Genomic DNA, 20,302 nt, shown 5'->3' with positions numbered 1-20,302 from the left:
ATTGTCATTCTATAAATATAAATATACAGAGCAAGGACCAACAAAACCCCTGTCTCCCCTCCCCTTCACATATATCCCCTCTACTATCAAGAAAACTGAACAAGCCAAATTATTATAGGATGCTACACAGAAATATCATGCTAACAGAATACTGCATTTACACATGACAGGAATAGTGTTAGGGGAATGCCCCCTGGTCCGAGAGAGCCCTAAGCCAGCTGGAAGCTAAAGAAGCAGTGCCTGGGCTTTGCAGTCCCCAGTTATGTCTCTAGCAGGATACATATTTCAAATCTGATATATTCTAATGACAAAATAGAAATAAAATAATTTTTTTCTATCTTTTGTCATCTCTGGTTTCTGCTTTTATCTTCTTTTCACTCTTTTCCTTCCAGCGTCTGCCCATTCCATCCACTGTCTGCCCCTTCCAGAAATTGTCTGTCTCCCCCTGCCATCTCACCTCTAGACCCCCCCCCACTTTGGTCTGGCATCTATCTCCTTTCATATTTCTTTCCATCCCCCCTGTGGTTTTTAGCATCTCTCTCTTCTCATTTCCTCCACTCAGATCTGATATCTCTATCTCCTTCCCCGTTCTCTGGCATCTCTCTCTCCTCTCTCTCTTCCCTTTCCTTCTCTGGTCTTCCTTCTTTATTTTCTGCGTCTGTCTAAATTAAATTTGTTCTTACTATGCAGTCCTCAAATTCCCTCATTTCACTATGTCTACCCACAGCATGCCACTCCTTTCCTTCACCCCTCCACTATCTCACTAACTCTATCTTCTTCCCCCATCCAGCATATGTCCTTTTTCTTTATCCCTCCTTCCATCCAGTATGTGTTCTCTTTCTCCACTTCAATTCAGCATTTGCTCTCCCTTCTCCCCACTTCCATCATCTGTCCTGTTCTCTCTCCCCACTTCCATCACCTGCCCCTTATCCCCACTTCCATCACCTGCTCCTTCTCTCTCTTTCCCCCCACTTCCATCATCTGCCCTCTTCTCTATCCCACTTCTCTCCACTTCCATCATCTGCCCCTTCTCTCTTTTTCCCCCTATTTCCATCATCTGCCCTCTGCTCTCTCCCCACTTCCATCATCTGCCCCTTCTCTCTCTTCCCCCACTTCTATCATCTGCCCTCTTCTCTCTCCCCCTTCTCTCCAATTCCATCATCTGCTCCTTCTTTCTCTTCCCCTCACTTCCATCATCTGCCCTCTTCTCTCTCCCCACTTCCATCATCTGTCCCCTTCTCTCAATCTTTCCATCCACCATAGGCCCATCTTTCTCCCTTCCTCACCTTTCCGATTTTGGCAACAAGATCAGCAAGGCCCCCCCCCTACGACGGCACTCAGAAGCATCGGCGCCCCCCCTCTCCCCCGCGACAGCTCTCAAGTTCGACCTCCTTCTCCCAGCATCAACAGAAATTCAGATCGGCAACAGGTGCTCAGTCAAAAGCTTCCCCTGACTCAGCTTCCTGTTTCCTTCCAGGCAGTTCAGTCAGAGGGAAGCTTTTGACTGAGCACCTGTTGCCAATCTGAAGTTCTGTTGATGCCAGGAGGAGGCTGAACTTGAGTGCTGTCGCGGAAGGGGCGTCGATGCCGCTGAGTGCCGTCACCAATGCCATTGAGTGCCGTCGCCATTGCAGCCCAGGAATTTTCCAGACCTGGCCGGCTGTGCATCCCCACCCAAGGCTGCACCCGGGGCGGACTGCCCCCCCCTTGGTACACCACTGGAGTTACCCATCACCTCTGAACACTCAGCCATGCAACTTTCATGAATTGAATACAATCCTCTTGCAGTCAGATAAGTGTCAGACAGAAACCCCCTTTCAGTTTTTAACACAAATGGATAACTGCTAGTTTTCAATCCCATTGTTTACAAACACCTCTTTCTAAGCTGTCTTAGAAGCCCACTCCCAGTGTTCCTTAAAAGATTTTATAACTTTATATTATTTTATATATTTATTTATTTATTTTTATTTTAAAAATTTATATTCTGCATATCTTGCAATTCTATGCGGAGTATAATAAGACATCCAAATGAGAAATAACAAATTACAACCTTTGCATACAACACATATTACAATGAGACAACAAAAGAACATCTAATATAATAAAACGCTAGGCCGCGCATGCGCACTCCCATCGCGTGCGTCTGTTTTCCGTGTGGCTGTCGGCCCGTGCTGTTTTTTGCTCTGCCCTGCTCCTTGCCTGAAGTCCTCTCTCCTCCCCCGAGGCGGATGTCGGACACGGCGGCTGTCGGCCCGTGCTGTTTTTTGCTGTGCCCTGCACCTTGCTGAAGTTCTCTCTCCTCCCCCTGCCGTATTGCATTTTTTAGTTGAAAGACGCAGCGGTGGCTCCTCTCACGATCCCCGCCTGCGTCGGACTTCCGACACAGATGCGGATCATGAGAGGAGCCACCGCCGCGTCTTTCAACTAAAAAAAAAACACCGGCAAGGCGAGCGACCAGACCGAAGCTCAAGACCGCGGGAAGGGAAGGGAAGAGGGGGCCGACAAATAAGAAGACTCCTGCCGAACAGAGCAGCCAGATCGCAGCAGGCCAGAACGCGGGGGAGGGGCTGAACGGAGCAGGCAAGATCGCGGTAAGAGAAGGGAAGGGGTGGGGGAAATGCTGCAACTATGCTGAATGTGTTTCATTGGGGATTTTGGAGGGTGCACCAGAAGAATGAGAGGTGAGCAGAGAAAGCATAATATTCATCATATGGATGGGAGAGGTGGCAGAAAAAGGTGAAAGTATTCTACTGGTGTGTTTTGGGAGGGGGAGGAGATCAAGCGTGACTGTGTGCCATGGGAAATGATATAATGATACCTGGGAACAGGAGGAGAAAGAATAAGAAGTGGGAGTGTATGTCTGGGGGGGGGAAGGAAGAATTAGAGGTCAGGGTATGTCTAGAGGGAAGAAAGAATGAGCAGTTTGAGTACTGCATGCTGGAGAAGATTTTGGGACAGACAGAATTAGAGTTCTTGCTGGGTTTGTAGAGAGAACTGGGAGGCTGGAGCCTGAGGAGGAAAAAGGAAGGAGAGAATTTCAGGCCTTATAGAAAACTTCTGTGCAAAAATACTACAAATAATGCAGAATTTGCAGAATTCTCCAGGGAGTAAACAAAATAACAATAGTATGTGATACCATATTTGGGTAGTTTAATTTTGCATTGGCAATGTTTTTACCTCTCCTGCCAATTTAACTTTGTTGTTCTTACCATTGAAATTGTTTAGTTTATTAGGGAGAGGGACAGAAAGACAGACAGAAAAAGGGAGCCAAGGAGAGAGAGAGAGAGAGAGACAGCGGGAGAGAGAGAGAGAGACAGAAAGACAGACAGACATATATTCTAGCACCCATTAATGTAACGGGCTTAAAGACTAGTATTATAATAAACATATTAGAATACAACCAACAAACATATAACAATGTTACCGACACTAAACCACACAAACAAAACTACTTAATTGCCGTTATTTGACTGAGACTTAACTGCTGGTTCATTACTCGCTGTTACTGATTGCAAAAGCACGTAAGAACAGAGACATTTTCAGCTCTTTTCTAAACTGTAAAACTGAAGCTGCTTGCCTAAGATCCATAGAAAGCCTGGTCTAACAATATATCAGCATACTATTAATTATTCTTCATAAATAGCATGAAACTATTAGGAATCAGTAAACATACCATCTGTGCTTGTTCACGAGTCTGGATTAGACGTCCCTCTTTGTCAGTTTCCCATTCAGCTGCTCTCTATATCAAAAATATAAGGAAAAGTGCCATTGGAATAATTAGAGAAGCTTGATCCTTCTAATAAACAGAACAAATAAGAAAAAGGCCATCACCACTTTTAACCTTCTTCAGAAATGTTCAAATATTTGTTATTGAAGCACAGCTCAAGCAAAAAAGGGAATTTTATATTTAATGAAATAACACTACATAACTTCCCTTTATTGGTCTTGTGGTATTACAGCTAAGGGTGCCATTTTGAATCTTGTGCCAGTGATTTGGGGAGGAGGGAAATCTCTTGGGCAACAGTTATTATGAAATGCTGCCAGTCCCTTTAAGATGTGGTCTTGGAATATTGGTCCGCTGCTTTGTGGCCCAATATTCCCTGGACAGTACAATAGCCCCAACTTTTTGCTGTGGTTATTTTACCAGTTATAACACAACTTGAGGTGTGCAGCAAGCATTCGTCACAAGCTGTGTTACAGAAATTTAATATTAAAAAGTTGCTTTAAGAATACCATGGTGTACTTTATGAATGTTGTTTTTATAAAGCCGCCTAGGAATAGGCGGTTGAGAAATCTTTTAAATAAATAAATGCCATGTTAGGGCACCAAAACCAGCAGTAATGCCATTTAAGGGAAAATTTTCAACAGGCAAAAGCAAAACTTCACGCATATACTGTACAGTCGACTCCACCTAAGTGCACGTCAGTTAAGCGCACGCTTCAGTTATCCGCAGCCTAACACCATGGTCATGTTTTATTTTTTTACATTAAAGTCAATAGACGTAAACTCTGGATAATTGCAATTCTGATGAGCACACGATCTGCTTATGCGCACTGATGTTATAGGTCCCACCTCTATTCGTTCACTCCAGTTAAAAGCAATCATGTTCTGACATGGATGAGCCACGTGTTTCGGAACAGCAGTCTAGGTCTGGCCAGGTGTTCGAACTTTCAAAACTGCACCATGACGTCACGTCAGTGGTCTCAAACTTGTGGCCTGGCAGCCACATGCGGTCCACCAGGTGCTATTTTGAGGCCTTCAGTATGTTTATCATAATCACAAAAGTAAAATAAAACAGTTTCTTGATCATATGTCTCTTTAGCTATAAATTACAATATTATTATTAAAGACTTAGCCAAAAGGAAAGATTTATAAACTATAAAGAGTTTTACCTCATGCAAAATTGTCATTTCTTTAATCAGACATTAACTATTTTTTCTGAGGCCCTCCAAGTACCTACAAATCCAAAATGTGGCCCTGCAAAGGATTTGAGTTTAAGACCACTGCGTCACGTGGACAAAAGTCATTGTCTTTGGCTGAACGTGTTGATGTCTTAAAGAGACTTGACCAACAGGAGAGTTAGGTCTCTAATACAAAACATTATAGCGTTCATCCTAGCCAGATTTCTTGGATATTAAAAAAAGCAAGCCATAATTGAAAGACTGGCAAAACAACAGCAATCCTACCAGAAAACGGAAAAGAATTGGGAAGGCTGGAGATGTTGATCAGGCATTGCTGCGATGGTTTGCTGAAGCTAGAAATCGACAACTGCCAATCAGTGGGCCTCTGCTGATGGAGAAAGCAGCACACCTATCTGAAGAACTGGGCGTAGAAGACTTCAAAGCAACAAACAGATGGATGGAGAGGTGGAAAGTTTGTAACGGTATAAAATTTAAGAAGCAGCCTGGCGAAAAACAAGACATGGATGAGTTTTGTGCAGAAAGATGGGTCATGGAAGTGTTGCCATCAGTCATTGGTGGATATGAACCATGTAACGCTTTCAATGCCGATGAGATGGGCCTGTGCTGGAGTGCCATCCCTGATGGAACATTGGCTTTCAAACACAGCAAATCTATTGGCTTCAAGGTACCAAAGGAACAATTGACATTGCTGCTCAGTTGCAATATGGACAGTAGTGAAAAGCTTGAGCCACTGGTGATTGGGAAGAATCAAAATCCTTGGTGCTTCAAAAACATTAAACACCTGCCTGTTGAATATAAAAGCAACAAAAATGCATGGATGATGGTGACACTGTGGATTGAATGGTTGCAGAAGCTTGACAATCTGATGAGAAGGTGTAGGAGGCACATTGCAATGCTGTGTGGTAACTGTGAAGCACAAAACAATGACATAAGACTAACCAATAAACTCATGTTTCTTCCGCCAAACTCGTGTTCTTCCTCTTTGATCCAACTGATGGACCAAGGGATAATCACAAACTTCAAATGTCATTACAGGTCACTCATCCTAAGATATGAGATAGCAGTGATTGATGCAAGCATGGAATCCAGCCCCCAAGCTGCTGAGCTTGTGAGAAAAATGATGGTGCTCAACTCTCTTCACATGGTACGGGAGGCGTGGAGTCAAGTCTCATCATCAACGATTTCAAATTGCTATCGACGGGTAAGCTTCAGTCACGCATCAGATGAGACAACTGAAGCTGACACGTCGTCCATTGAACTCCCAGTTGGACTCTTGCCACAAGAGTTTGAGCTGTATTTCGCCATTGACAACAATGTGCCCACATCATCTGATAGCACTAATTCCAATATTTGTACAGTCATAAAGGACACTGCAGACAACCAAAAGTCTGATAAGGATGGAGATACTGCTGCAGTCATCATGACTAATGAAAAACCTGCAGAGATTGTTTCCTTCTCGGACGCGCTGAAGTCCCTACACACGCTGCGTTATTATCTGGAGATAAATGGATATCACGATTATGGACAGTTTTACAGCATCAGTAGTCAGATACACAGCTTGAATCATGCAATCTGCATGCAGAAAACAATGACTGATTATTTCAATAGAATGTTGGCTAAAAAAAAAGTTTACAGTGTATTGCATTAGACAGAACAGTGCTGTTTCTATAACTGAACCATATTAAATTGTATTCAGTGTGTTTTTTGCTGAATAAAAGTTTTATTGCATTTGACTACAGTGTACTGTGATTTTTCATGACTAAAAAGTAGTACTCCGATTAAGTGCACATGGAGGTCCATTCTTGAGGTCTTGCATTTAAGCAGAGTCGACTGTATTTACGTACCATTTCAATAGCTGAGATTACTGGTCATCTGGGAAAATTCAAAATTCTCAAATTATTTTTTCTTTGATAATTTCCAATATATTCTAATTTTTCTGAATAACAGATCTTTCTTTAACTATATTCAGTTAGAGATCTTTGACCTGAATGATCTGTTGTTCATGTTTCTGGATAATCTCACCATATTCTTTCAGGATTTCACTTTAGAGTTGATGTTACCACAATCCATCCTTAACACCGCTACTGCTTTCTTAAGGTTGGAGTTCATAACTTTTATTGCCTTCCAGATTTCTTCCATGTTCACGACTGCAGGTTTTTCCAACCTTCCAAATAATATCTTTTCTTCCCCAGATTTCCTATCTTTAGTCCCAATGCTGGAGATTGTTGCTAAATCTCCGGCTTGATCTTCAACCCCTCGGGGTCTCCCAGCTGCTCCTCCAGGGCTCTGCACTTCCATTTCCTCTACAGGGGACCTCAGCGCTGCCTGCAACACAGGACTGATATCTCCGGGTTGGATAGGTGCCTGTCTTAATTCAGGGCTAAACGAAGCCCCATTGACGCTAAGATTCTCTCTTAAAGATGGAGATTCTCCTGAAGCTGGCTGTGTCCTCTGCATTGTACGCTGCTAGACCCTCCAAAGTCATCTGCACCAACCAATTCGAAGTTGTAGTCGCTGGAGGCACAGACCGTGCAGATCCTTTCCTCTTTCCCATGGTACAAACAAGCAGCGCAGAACGGGTAAGTTCAGAGTACAGTCCATTCTAGACCAACTTAGCGGCGCGGCATGCACATCTGCTCCTGACGTCATCTTGACTCCAGGGACTTTCTAGTAAATAGACAGTTGAAGATGAATCCAACCAGTCTGCAGTAAATGTTGAACAATGAAATACAAAAAAGGACTGCAGAGATGATGTACAGGATACAGGAACTTCATTAAGAACAATAAAATGTTGTTTTCCAAGAATGGTTCACATGGGTAAGAAAGCAAGACCCGACACAGTCTGTGTTTCGAATGACCTTCCTCAGGGGTCCAAGATGTTCTATCTCTCAAAAAACTAAGAACCATGTGGATTTCAATGATTCAGTATGAATTTTGAAAGTGATGAATGGCGAAAAGCTTCTTAGTTAGTTGCTCCTGAGTGTAAAAGTTCCTGTACATCATCTCTGCAGTCCTTTTTTATTTTGTTGTTCGACTTTCTAGTAAATAGGCACATCATTCATGAACCTGCGAGTTAAAATAGGCACATCATTCTTTAACCTGTGGGTTGTATATCACTGATCACAACGTCTGGCGTAGAGTGCCTCATTTTTCTGCTCCACCTACCATCACACTGGGCTGTCCTCTAATTCCTCAAATCATATCAAAGCAGATGATCAGCCCTACAGAAAAAAATATAACAGGGAGGCGTATGGGGACTCTCTCGAGAAACAGTCTGTTCTGCTCATATCAAAACATTTAATACAAAATAATCATGAAAATTTTAAACATATAACTAGGTGGAACAAACAAGCCACTTACCTGAGTGCAACCTGAACTAACAGTTGTCACAGGCACCTCTAGGGCAATGGTTCCTGAGGACCACGTGACAACATTTTTTCCCCTATGTGCCACTCCTGGGTTACACAGGAATTCTAGGAAACTTATGAGTATGCTTTAAAACAGCTAACATCAAAAGTCTTTATACAGTTTGATATTTTATTGGTAAAAAAACAAAAGTTTTCAGCTTTCTTGCAGCAATGAAAAATGGTTCATAAAGGGGAAACTCAAAAAAGGCAAACAAAAGCTACAGGTGTCAGAATGCTCCCAAAACGGTCCTTCAAGATTCAAAATCAGCCTCCAATCCTCTGAGTCTTTTTTGAGCATGATAAAGTATATGGAGCATCTGCCTAAGCCCAATTCTTTATCTTGGACAGCTTCTATTACTGCTAAATCCAGTAACCTCTTTACTGTTGCTCGGTCTCTGACCACTTTCTCTGGCTTCCCCACTGGAGAATCCACAAATAGGTCTGGGAGGGAACAAAAGAACTGTAGCTTGCACCCTTCTTGAATGATTTCCAATACCCAGCAGTTTGAGGTGATCCTCACCCATGTCTCCCAATAAGCTGACAACTCCCCTTCTGCCGGTATTTGAGGGGGGGGGGGATTGCTGGCAGGAGGGCTTGGGATCCCTCCTGCTGGTTCGTGGCAGTTTGGGTGGGGGGATTGCGATCATGGCAGGAGAGATTAGGCATCTCTCCTGCTGCAATCGTTGGGGGGCAGGTTGCCGGGGCTGCTGAGCTGATCACGGCAGCCGCGATCAGCTCAGCGGCCCCTATTCAGAACTTATACCTGTTTTGACTTGGTTTAAGTCAAAACATATAAGTTCCAACTGGGCAATCTTGTAAAACTTTTGGTTATACTTGCAGTACAACTAAGTCTAGGTCGGCCCACCTCCCGCACTTTCTCCTCCTCCAAAACGGCCTCTTTTCGCTCTAGGCGTTCAGAGGCAAGGTAAAGGCCTAAGATGGTTTTAGATACGTCTAAAACTAGCTTTGATTATCAGCACGGGGATGATATAGGCCACTTTTTGAACTTTTTTTTAATTATTATTATGAGCCCCATAATGTTTTATACACTACTTTATTTAGGAAGAATAATTCTCTAAGGTTCCACAGCCAGTGTTTCCTAATAATCACAGTAAAATAACAGGATAGTATATATTTCTCCTTTTTCTAAACATTTTGCTGTGATTATTAGGAAACACTGGCATGTGGTTCAGTTCATCCCGAGTTGAATGAGTTCTCGATTATGGCCCATCAGAAAGGTAGAAATCTTGGGGAATACCTGAATCAAGTGAAATTGAGCAAGGAAATTGAGCCTAGAATAGGGGGTAATGAATGTTGTGGGTTCTGCCAATGGTGCAATTTTTGTATGTCTGGGAAATATTAGACAGTCCCTCAGCGTGGTAAAATGTATTCCTTATTCTCTTCTGCCACATGTACCAGTTCACAGGTGATATAAAGAAATTATGTACTTACCCTGGTAAGCTCTTTTCCCGTAGATAGTGAGACATTCTACCCATCTGTCTAGAATGTCTCACCTATTGTAGTGGAAACATTATTGTGTGTCCCTGTGACCTGGTATATAGTACAGCATTAGTTGGATAAGGATCATTCTATTGCGAATATAAGATGGCGTTTCAAGTAGTATAGAAGGGTGGCCATTATGAAAAGTTTTTAAATTACAAAGAACAAAGATGGATTTATAAACTTAATTCAGTTACTCCCTTTGGCTTAAATGCGGAGCTAGAATGGATGTCTTTGCTGTGGTTGGTTAGTTTCTAAGTGTGCATATGGACTCTGTGATTGGTGAAAAGTAACATATGGTTTGAATGAATATATAGGAAGTTGGTAGCTGACGATGCCATCTTGAAAAGCATGTCAGGGTATCTAGATTGGTCAGTATATTTATGCTTAGCTTTAATAGATGAAATTAATGATGAAAAACTTTTAACTTTGGGGTGATTTATAGAGGAAGCTCCTTGAAACAGCATTAAGCAAAACATGGATTCATGTCGGAGCCCCTGAAGATTCTTTGAGATGAGTACAATTTTGATACAATATACTATTTATAGAGTGCTTAAAGTTTTAAAAAGAAAACAAAGTAAAATTTTGAATGTTGAATTCAGTGACCGATGAAGAGGCTGGCTTTGAATAAACTCATAATGCAGTGAAAGTGACAGTTATGAGTAAAGCCGCCAAGGTCTGCTATAGTAGGATCTCTGTGCAATGGGTTTTGTGGGGCTCATGAAGAGAAAGAATCCACTCATGACATAGGGAATTAAGGATCTGCATCAGCCTCCATCCCTGGAGCACGATGCAACCTCGAGTGGCAAGTACAAGCAACATAAAGCCACTGCTGCTGTCTTCAGTCCCAACTCTGCAGCTGCAAACTGTCTCTTAAGGACAAAATCCAGTCTCCAGTCCTATGTATCTTTCAACACTACTCCCCCTTCACTCCCCCTTTCACCTGCACCACCAGAGAATCCACCTTCGGAGGAATAAACAGCTGGTGAAATTCAGTGTCCATCAGGTAAAGTTTTGTCATAGCTTTACCCACCTGAAGGGTCCCCTCCTGGACCTCCCAATGATTTGTCAACATCTTGGTAATGTCAGGATGGGAGGGAATGCATGTAGTCTGAGCCTTAGTGCTGCTCATCAGTGAGCACTGAGCAGTAGAGGTCTGTGGAGGCTCTATCTTTAATTCCTGGAGAGACTCGGTAATTATCTCCAAAAGCACTGCAGGCTTAAACAGTCTGCGCACTGTCGGATCCTATCCGAGGACCAGGGCTGCTACCTGATCAAGCCCTGGTCCTCCCCTGCACAATGTAGAAATCTCCTGCTACTGAGGATCCAGACTGGGAAAATAAAGACATAGATACAGAATTTTACTCATCCAGGGAGTGCTAAAGGAGGACAAAGCCATAGCCGACAAATTGAACACGTTTTTTGCATCTGTATTTACAGAAGAGGATATACGCAACATACCGGAGGCTGACAGGCTATACTTAGGAAATGAAGACGGGAAATTGACTTGGTTGATGGTCAGTCTAGAAGAGGTAGACAGGCAGATTGATAGGTTCAAGAGCGATAAATCCCCAGGACCAGATGACATCCATCCGAGGGTAATCAAGGATCTGAAAGGGGTTTTAGCTGAACTGCTTCGACTAATAGCCAATCTGTCGATCAAATCGGGCAGGATTCTGGAAGACTGGAAAGTGACGAATGTTACGCTAATCTTCAAGAAAGGTTCGAGGGGAGATCTGGGAAACTACAGGCTGGGAAACTACAGTCTGATCTCAGTACCGAGAAAGATGGTAGAGGCGCTGATAAAGGATTGCATCTTTGACTACCTTGATGGACACAATCTGATGAGAACCAGCCAACATGGCTTCAGCAAAGGAAGATCTTGCTTGACGAACTTGCTGCACTTTTTCGAGGGAGTTAACAGGCAGATAGACAAAGGTGACCCGGTCTACATTGTATATCTGGATTTTCAGAAGGCGTTTGACAAGGTCCCGCATGAATGACTACTTCAAAAAATTGCAAGCCATGGGAATGAGGGTGAAATACACACTTGGATCAAAAACTGGTTGGCAGATAGAAAGCAAAGAGTGGGGGATAAATGGACAATACTCGGACTGCAAAAGCGTCACCAGTAGAGTGCCGCAGGGTTCGGTGCTTGGGCCTGTGCTCTTCAACATATTTATAAACGACCTGGAAATTGGAACGACGAGCGAGGTGATTAAATTTGCAGATGATACGAAGTTATTCAGAGTAGTAAAGATGCAGGAGGATTGCGAAGACCTGCAACAGGACATAAACATGCTCAAGAAATGGGCTGCAAAATGGCAAATGAAGTTTAACATGGACAAGTGTAAGGTGATGCATGTTGGTAACAAAAATCTTGTACACGAATACAGCATGTCTGGTGCAGTACTCTGAGAGACACCCCAGGAAAGAGACTTGGGAGTACTGGTCGACAAGTCGATGAAACCGTCCGCGCAATGCGCGGCAGCGGTGAAAAGGGCAAACGCCCTCACCTGGAATACTGCATCCAGCACTGGTCGCCATACTTGAAGAAGGACACAGTACTACTCAAAAGGGACCAGAGAAGAGCGACTAAAATGGTTAAGGTGCTGGAGGAGTTTTGTCATACAGTGAGAGATTAGAGAAACTGGGCCTCTTCTCCCTTGAAAAGAGGAGACTGAGAGGGGATACGATTGAAACCTTCAAGATAATGAAGGAAATAGACTTATTAATAATAATAACTTTATTCTTTTATACCACCATAACCAAAAGTTCTAGGCGGTTTACACTAGATAAAGACAGGTTGTTTACCCTCTCCAAGGTAGGGAGAACAAGAAGGCACTCTCTAAAGTTAAAAGAGGATAGATTCCGTACAAATGTAAGGAAGTTCTTTTTCACCCAGAGAGTGGAGGAAAACTGGAACGCTCTTCCGGAGGCTGTCGTAGGGGAAAACACCCTCCAGGGATTCAAGGCAAAGTTAGACAAGTTCCTGCGGAACTAGAGCCTGCGCAGGTGGGGCTGGTTTCGGTTAGGATGCTGGTCTTTGACTTGGAGGCCACTGCGGGAGTGGCCTGCTGGGTACGATGGACCACTGGTCTGACTCAGCAGCAGCAATTCTTATGTTCTTTAAAATATCTGGTTCTTCAGCTTCAGTTTCCAGTTCAATTTCTTCAGTGTTATCCTCACTGCCTTGTTTGTATAAATTTTCTGTATATTCTTTCCATCTCTTTTTCATGCTTTCTGGATCATTCAATATCATTCCATTGGCGTCTTTAAGCATCCCCAGTAATCTCTTAATCTCCTGATTCAATTTTCTGACAAATATCCTTGAGATATCATTCTTTGTCTTGCCAAACTTGACATTGAAACATTCAGTTAATTTGTGATACTTTTTCTCTATCACCAGATAGTTTTGCTTTTCTTCTTTCTTCTGTTACTTTTCTGGTTTCTTCCGAGATCCAAAGTGATTTATTGGTTTCAGCAAAGGCAGATCTTGTCTGACGAACTTGCTGCACTTCTTCGAGGGAGTAAACAGGCGGATAGACAAGGGCGACCCAGTCGGGTTGTAGGCCTTCGGGGGGGACATGCAGACCTTCAAGGGGGGGAACAGGCCTTCAGGGGGAGATGCAGGCTTCAGGGGGGACAGAACTTCAAAGGGGGAGACAGGCAGGCAGGCCTTCAAGGTTGGGGGTGGGACAGGCCTTATTTGAATGTCTCAATCATGTCTTCCCTGTGTTCCTCGAGTGAGTATAGTTTCAATTTACCCAGCCGTTCCTCATACGAGAGATCATTGAGTCCTGAGACCATCCTAGTGGCCATTCGATGAACCGACTCAACTCTCAGTACATCTTTTTGATCATGCAGCCTCCAGAACTGTACACAATATTCCAGATGAGGTCTCACCATGGATCTGTACAATGGCATTATAACTTCGGGCTTCCGGCTGATGAAACTTATTCGGATACAATTCATCATTTGTCTAGCCTTGGATGAAGCTTTCTCCACTTGATTGGCAGTCTTCATGTCTTCATTAATGATCACTCCCAAGTCTCGTTCTGCTACAGTTCTTGCTAAAGTCTCACCATTTAGGGTGTAAGTTCTGCATGGATTTCTGCTGCCAAGGTGCATGACCTTACACTTTTGGGCATTAAAACTTAGTTGCCAAGTTATGGACCATTATTCCAGTAAGAGTAGGTCCTGAGTCATACAGTCGGGCACTGTGATTTTGCCTACTATGTTGCATAGTTTGGCATCATCGGCGAATAATGTAATTTTACCTCGAAGCCCTGAGCCAGGTCCCTTACGAAGATGTTAAATAGGATCAGACTCAAGACCGAGCCCTGCGGCATTCCACTGATCACTTCCGACATTTCGGAGTACCGTCCACCACCACCCTCTGAAGTCTACCTCTGAGCCAGTCTTTAACCCATGCAGTTAATATTCCTCCTAATCCCATCGAAAACTATCAAAAGCCTTACTGAAGTCCAAGTACACGACATCCAGGGACTCCCTCATATGCAACTTTTTCGTTACCCAGTCAAAGAAGCTGATTAGATTGGATTGGCAGGACCTTCCCTTTGTAAATCCATGTTGATGGGGATCTCGTAGGTTCTCATCATCCAGGATCATGTCTAATTTGCGTTTAATTAGTGTTTCCATAAGTTTACTCACTATCGATGTGAGACTGTAATTCATGGCCTCCGTCCTGCATCCCTTTTTGTGGAGTGGAATGACGTTAGGTGTTCTCCAGTCCAATGTGACTCTTCCTGTACTTAGGGAAAGATTGAAGAGTGCGGATAAGGGTTCCGCCAGGACATCTCTCAACTCCCTAAGCACCCTGGGATGTAGTTTGTCTGGTCCCATGGCTTTGTTCACTTTGAGCCTTGATAGTTCATAGTAGACGCTCCTGGACGTAAACTCAAAATTTTGAAATGGGTCTTCTGAGCTTTCCCTTGTCTGCAACAGGTAAAGACTGAGCAGAAGTATTCATTTAGTAATTCGACTATATCGGAGTCCGATTCTACATTGTTCCCATCTGGTGTCCTAAGACACACTATCCCATCTGTGTTCCTTTTTCTGTCATTAATATACCTGAAGAAGGGTTTATCCCCCTTTTTAATGTTCTTTGCTAGGTTCTCTTCCATCGCGAGTTTGGTCTCTCTGACTGCTGTTTTGACAGCTCTAGACTTGGCCTGATAGTCTTCTTTATTTTCTTGTTTTCCTGATTGTTTGTAGGAGATAAATGCTTTTCTTCTTTTTTACGAGGTCTGAGATCTCCGCAGAGAACCATTGAAGTTTATTGTTTCTCCGCCGTTTACTTACTGTTTTTATATAGAGGTTGGTAGCTTCATGTAGGGTAGATTTCAGAGCTGACCACATTACCTTAGAGCTGGTGTTAGACCGCAAACGTGAGCTAGTATTTAACAGAAAGAGGAAAAGTCTTTTTTGTTTGTTTATTTTGTTTACACCACAGCACCAGTGTGGTTAGGAGAAAGCAAAGGGGGTGAAGAGGCTATAAAATAAACCTACCAGGATGTTTGAAAAAAACAAACAAACACCCAATTGGGCAGGAAAATCGAATCAAATCGAATCGAAAAACCAATTCAATAAGCTGAATTGAATCGAATTGAAATTTTTTTTGCTGAATCGGGCAACACTAGTCAGCACCTTTATGCACTGCAAACATTCTTGTCAGTGTTTCCATTGTCTCTGACAAAATGTTGACTAATCCAAACTGTGCTTATCAATTCCTACATCATAAGCTTTGAGCTTTCTATTGCTAGAATATAGATAAAATATAGTCCTGTTGTTGATTTCAAGTTTGAGCATTTTCACTTATAGTGAACTTTTATAGGAAGTTGAAATATTGCAAATTGGACTACATAAAGGTGGATTTAAAAGGTTTTATGGAGGCACTAGAACATACTGTACTTAACCAGGAGACAGATGATGGCAAAATGTAAAAAAAAGAAGCTGAGAGCAACAGCGATTCTATTACTAAGGTTCACAAAACTGAAGTTCTGGTTGACATTGATTATCTCCCAGGCTTATTTAAATATTTTTGTATTTATAGTAATAAATACTTGCACATGTATAAAATTGAGTCAAATTTCTTCCCAAGTTTATTTAATGGAGAGTGAGGTTTTGTCTGTATTCTAGTAGGTATTTGCTCCTCTTGTTGATTTGAATAAAAAATCATTGTAGCAAGGAATTCACATATGAAGATCCAATTTGCTCAGTATATCGAGGTAAGAATTGTGATGTCCAGGTTGGGATGTTCATAGTTCTCTCAATATTTTACAAAAAAGACACTGCTGAATGTAGAGCCTTCCTTATGTATAAAGATGCAAGAAAATACATGTGTATTTGCTGGCACGTAAGGCAGCAGCAGACATTTTACATACCTATGTATAAAGAAAAAGAGCAGCATTAGGCAGCTTCATCTATGTATAGAGGCTGATATGCCAAAGTACCAATTTTCAATGCCTCCACATGTATATGCCAATGACTATTTCCTTAGCAACAGCAGCAGATGAATCCAGAGACCAATGGGATAGCACACATCTACCAGAAGGCAGAGATAGAGAAACTGATTAACAGGTGGTCCTTTTGGCTGGCACTCCTCCTGTATCTTCAGTATGCTCTATCTCCCAGCAGGTGATGGTCGCTATTCAACTAGCTCTTGAATTCTGCCTGTGATTGGAAAATTATTTTCTCCTCCTGAGGTTTCTCTTCAGTGAGACTGCCATTCTCTTCCTCCTGTTGAGGTTTCTCTTCAGTGAGATGGCAATTTTATTCTCCTGTTGAGTTTCTCTTCAGTGAGACAGGGGTGTCCGGCTGAACAGTGCCAGCTTTAGGGGTTACACCTGGGCCCCCCAAGGTCCCTGCCTCACCCTCCCTCCATTGCTAGAGGGTCTGACTGGGTATCGTTTTTTTCTTCTTTCCCTTCTGTTAAAAAAAAAAAAGGGAGACCACAGTTGCTACATTCTGCCCTGTTAGTGCTGCACAACCAGCTCTTACTGGCTTCAACCGGCCTTAACAATAAGCTTGTGAGTATGTATGTGTTTTTTTACTATTGTTTGAACTTTAGGTTCTGTTTGGGAGTCTTAGTACTGTGGGTTCGGTCAACATACGTTTAAGGAATTGATATTTTATTGAGGCTAAGTTTTATGACTAGAAATCTGTTGAGGGAGCTGGGACTTCCCCGCCCTTTGCATGCACGTGCTTGGTTTCCTTGTTGGTTATAGCGCGGCAGTAGCGGTACGATTTCATGCTCACACTTGTTCTCTTCGTTGGGTTTCAGTGCAGCAGTAATAGTCTGTTTATTCTGAGGCTCTCTTTCAACAGTGTTTGTCACGGCCAGGTGCAGCTTATTGTGCAGGTGCCGGTTTATAGCAGCACACATGAGATGGGACATATTTTTTCCAGCGCTGTGGGAAGCACCGCATCATTCTTCTAGTTATTCCCAGAGTCTGATTTTCTTTCTATGCAGGCCACAGCAGGGTAAATTTTACGAGGCTTGAATCCGACTATGTTTCTAGGAGCATTGATGCAGTGGCAACGTGTCAGCGAGAATCAGGCGTGCGCTTGGGTCTCTGGCAATGGCGGGAGAGCTGCAGCATTCCAGTAGTTTATTTCCAGCTGACTTTGGTCAGGGTATGCTACGCCTTCTCTCCTTTCCGGTTCAGACAAGTTGTACGTGTTTCACCAGCTTTGGGACAAGCTTGGGCAGAATTTTATGTCTATGTCTGTGTTCCTGCTGTATTCACTTGAAGGAAGCTGCTAGTTTAATCAGACTCTGGGGTTAGCACTCAAGGGGATTACCAGAGAGACTCTGACCTGTGCTAGGTCACCCAGTCTTGGTTTGTCTCCGGACTGGGTCAACATACGGCAAATCGTGGCACAGTGAGATCAGCATTAAGATAGTGCCCTGTATTTCACACGGGTATCTCATTGTCTCTCTTGGGGTTCCTGCAGATTGAGCCTTTGTCTGTTGGTAACTGTCTTTCTTATTTGGGCCTCTGTGCTACACTGCATGTGTCTAGTAGTGGCATAGGATAAATATGCCTAAAGGTAGTACAAACAGTTTCCAAGTTTGGGCTGTCTCTAAGGGCATAATGACACTTCGCATCTTCCTGCGGCCAGGACTCTCTTTCTCTATTTCTGAGGGGGCCTGGACTTCAGATTTCCATGCTTATCACACAGGTTTCTCCTGTTGCCATTTTCTCATGGCACATGCTAGACGGACCCCCCCCTCCCGACCAGACAGGAAGGCCTGTACAACTCCTTCTAACCAGGAGCCAGTTACCTATTCTATCAAACCCGCGGAGGAGCACGTGCTATGTGGCTGTTAGCCTCATCCCTGAAGCTCTCATTAGCGATGTAAGCTTTGTCTGATACCTGTTAGGATGCTGTTGTTTTCCACGGGGCGGTAGATGCAGCTTCTTGATTGCATCTAGTACATATTCACTTTAAAGGACATACGTATTTCGCTCACGTTGCATGGAGTGAGTACTGTTTCATGGTTCCAGTATACTCCTCTTTACATTGCAAAACAGCAATGTTACTTACCGTAACAGTTGTTATCCAGGGACAGCAGGCAGCTATTCTCACTAGTGGGTGATGTCATCCGACAGAGCCCCGATGCGGATGTCTCACAAGCATACTTGCTTGAAGAAACTTCAGAAGTTTTGAGAAGCCTGCACCGCGCAAGCGCGAATGCCTTCCCGCCCAATGCACCGGGCGTGTCTCCTCAGTTCAGATAGCTAGCAGAGAAGCCAACACAGGGGAGGTGGGTGGGACGTGAGAATAGCTGCCTGCTGTCCCTGGATAACAACTGTTACGGTAACATTGCTTTATCCCAGGACAAGCAGGCAGGTATTCTCACTAGTGGGTGACCTCCAAGCTAACCTCAATGGGATGGTGGGAGAGTTGGCAACTTAGGAGAATAAATTTTGTAATACTGTTTGGCCAAACTGTCCATCCCGTCTGGAGAAAGTATCCAGACAATAATGAGAGGTGAAGGTATGAACCGAGGACCAAGTGGCAGCCTTACAAATCTCTCAATCGGTGTCGATCTGAGGAAGGCTACAGAGGCCGCCATTCCTCTGACCTTATGGCCTGTGACTTTACAGGGAAGGGGTAATCCAGCCTGGGCATAGCAGAAAGAGATGCAAGCCGCCATCCAGTTGGAGATGGTACGCTTCGAGACAGGTCGTCCCAACTTGTTCAGATCAAAGGAGATGAAAAGTTGAGGAGCAGTTCAGTGTGGTTTGGTGCGATCCAGGTAGAAAGCCAAAGCATGTTTACAGTCCAGAGTGTGAAGAGCTGATTCTCCAGGATGAGAATGAGGCTTTGGAAAAAACACAGGAAGAACTATGGATTGGTTGAGATGAAATTCAGAGACCACTTTAGGCAGGAATTTCAGATGAGTGTGGAGGACCACCTTGTCATGATGGAATACTGTGAAAGGCGGGTCCGCCCACTAAGGCCTGAAGCTCACTGACTCGGCGAGCAGAAGTGAGGGCAACAAGAAAAAACACTTTGCAAGTGAGAAACTTCAGCGGAGCCTTATTGAGAGGTTCGAAAGGAGGCTTCATAAGGTGCGAAAGGACAACATTGAGGTCCCAAACCACTGGAGGAGGTTTGAGAGGAGGATTGACATGGAAAAGTCCTTTCATAAATCTGGAAACCACAGGATGAGCAGAGAGAGGTTTCCCTTGCAGAGGCTTATGGAAAGCCGCAATTGCACTCAGATGGACTCTTATCGATGTAGATTTGAGGCCAGAATGGGATAGGTGCAGAAGATAGTCCAATACAGAAGATAGGGAGGCTCGTTGAGGCTCCTTACGATTAGAAACACACCAGGTAGAAAATCTAGTCCATTTTTGGGAGTAGCATTGTCTAGTAGCAGGCTTCCGGGAAGCCTCCAACACATCCCTCACCGCTTTGGAAAACTGGAGAGGAGTTACGTTGAGAGGAACCAAGCTGTCAGGTGGAGAGATTGCAGGTTGGGATGGAGCAGAGATCCTTGATGCTGAGTAAGCAGAGAAGGAAACACTGGAAAAAGGAATGGCTCCCTGCTGCTGAGTTGAAGTAGAAGGGAGTCTGGGCCACCGAGGCTGTCTGGGCCACCGAGGAGCTATCAGAATCATGGTGGCATGGTCGGACTTTAGCTTGACCAGAGTCTTTTGAATGAGAGGAAACGGAGGAAACGCATATAGAAAGAGATTCCTCCAGTCCAGAAGAAAGGCATCTGCCTCGAGGTGATGAGGAGTGTAGATCCTGGAGCAGAATTGAGGCAGTTTGAAGTTGTGGGGAGCCGCAAAGAGGTCTATCTGTGGTGTCCCCCACTGAGAGAAGATCTGATGAAGGGGCTTGGAATGGAGGGTCCATTCGTGAGGCTGGAGGAGACGACTTAAGTTGTCTGCCAAGGCACTGTCCGCCCCCTGAATGTAGACTGCTTTGAGG

The 20,302-nt window shown here is 43.7% G+C and overlaps 1 protein-coding gene across 7 annotated transcripts in view; it reads right to left on the bottom strand.

The window, feature by feature from the left end:
• Window positions 1-20,302, bottom strand: part of CCDC7 (coiled-coil domain containing 7) — a 730,660-nt gene that overhangs the window by 367,518 nt on the left and 342,840 nt on the right. For all 7 annotated transcript variants that reach the window (XR_004538163.1, XM_033931492.1, XM_033931495.1 and 4 more), the window contains one exon: window positions 3,674-3,739. Coding sequence is in view for 6 of the 7 variants with exons in the window: in XM_033931492.1 (XP_033787383.1) it covers window positions 3,674-3,739 (66 nt within the window). In the remaining variant the exon portion in view is untranslated. The remainder of the gene's footprint in view (window positions 1-3,673; window positions 3,740-20,302) is intronic.

The sequence above is a fragment of the Geotrypetes seraphini genome, chromosome 2, assembly GCF_902459505.1.
Source record: "Geotrypetes seraphini chromosome 2, aGeoSer1.1, whole genome shotgun sequence".
NCBI classification, from domain to species: Eukaryota; Metazoa; Chordata; class Amphibia; order Gymnophiona; family Dermophiidae; genus Geotrypetes; species Geotrypetes seraphini.
Note: the sequence above shows the minus strand (reverse complement) of the source record. Positions and strands in the feature narration are given on the sequence as shown.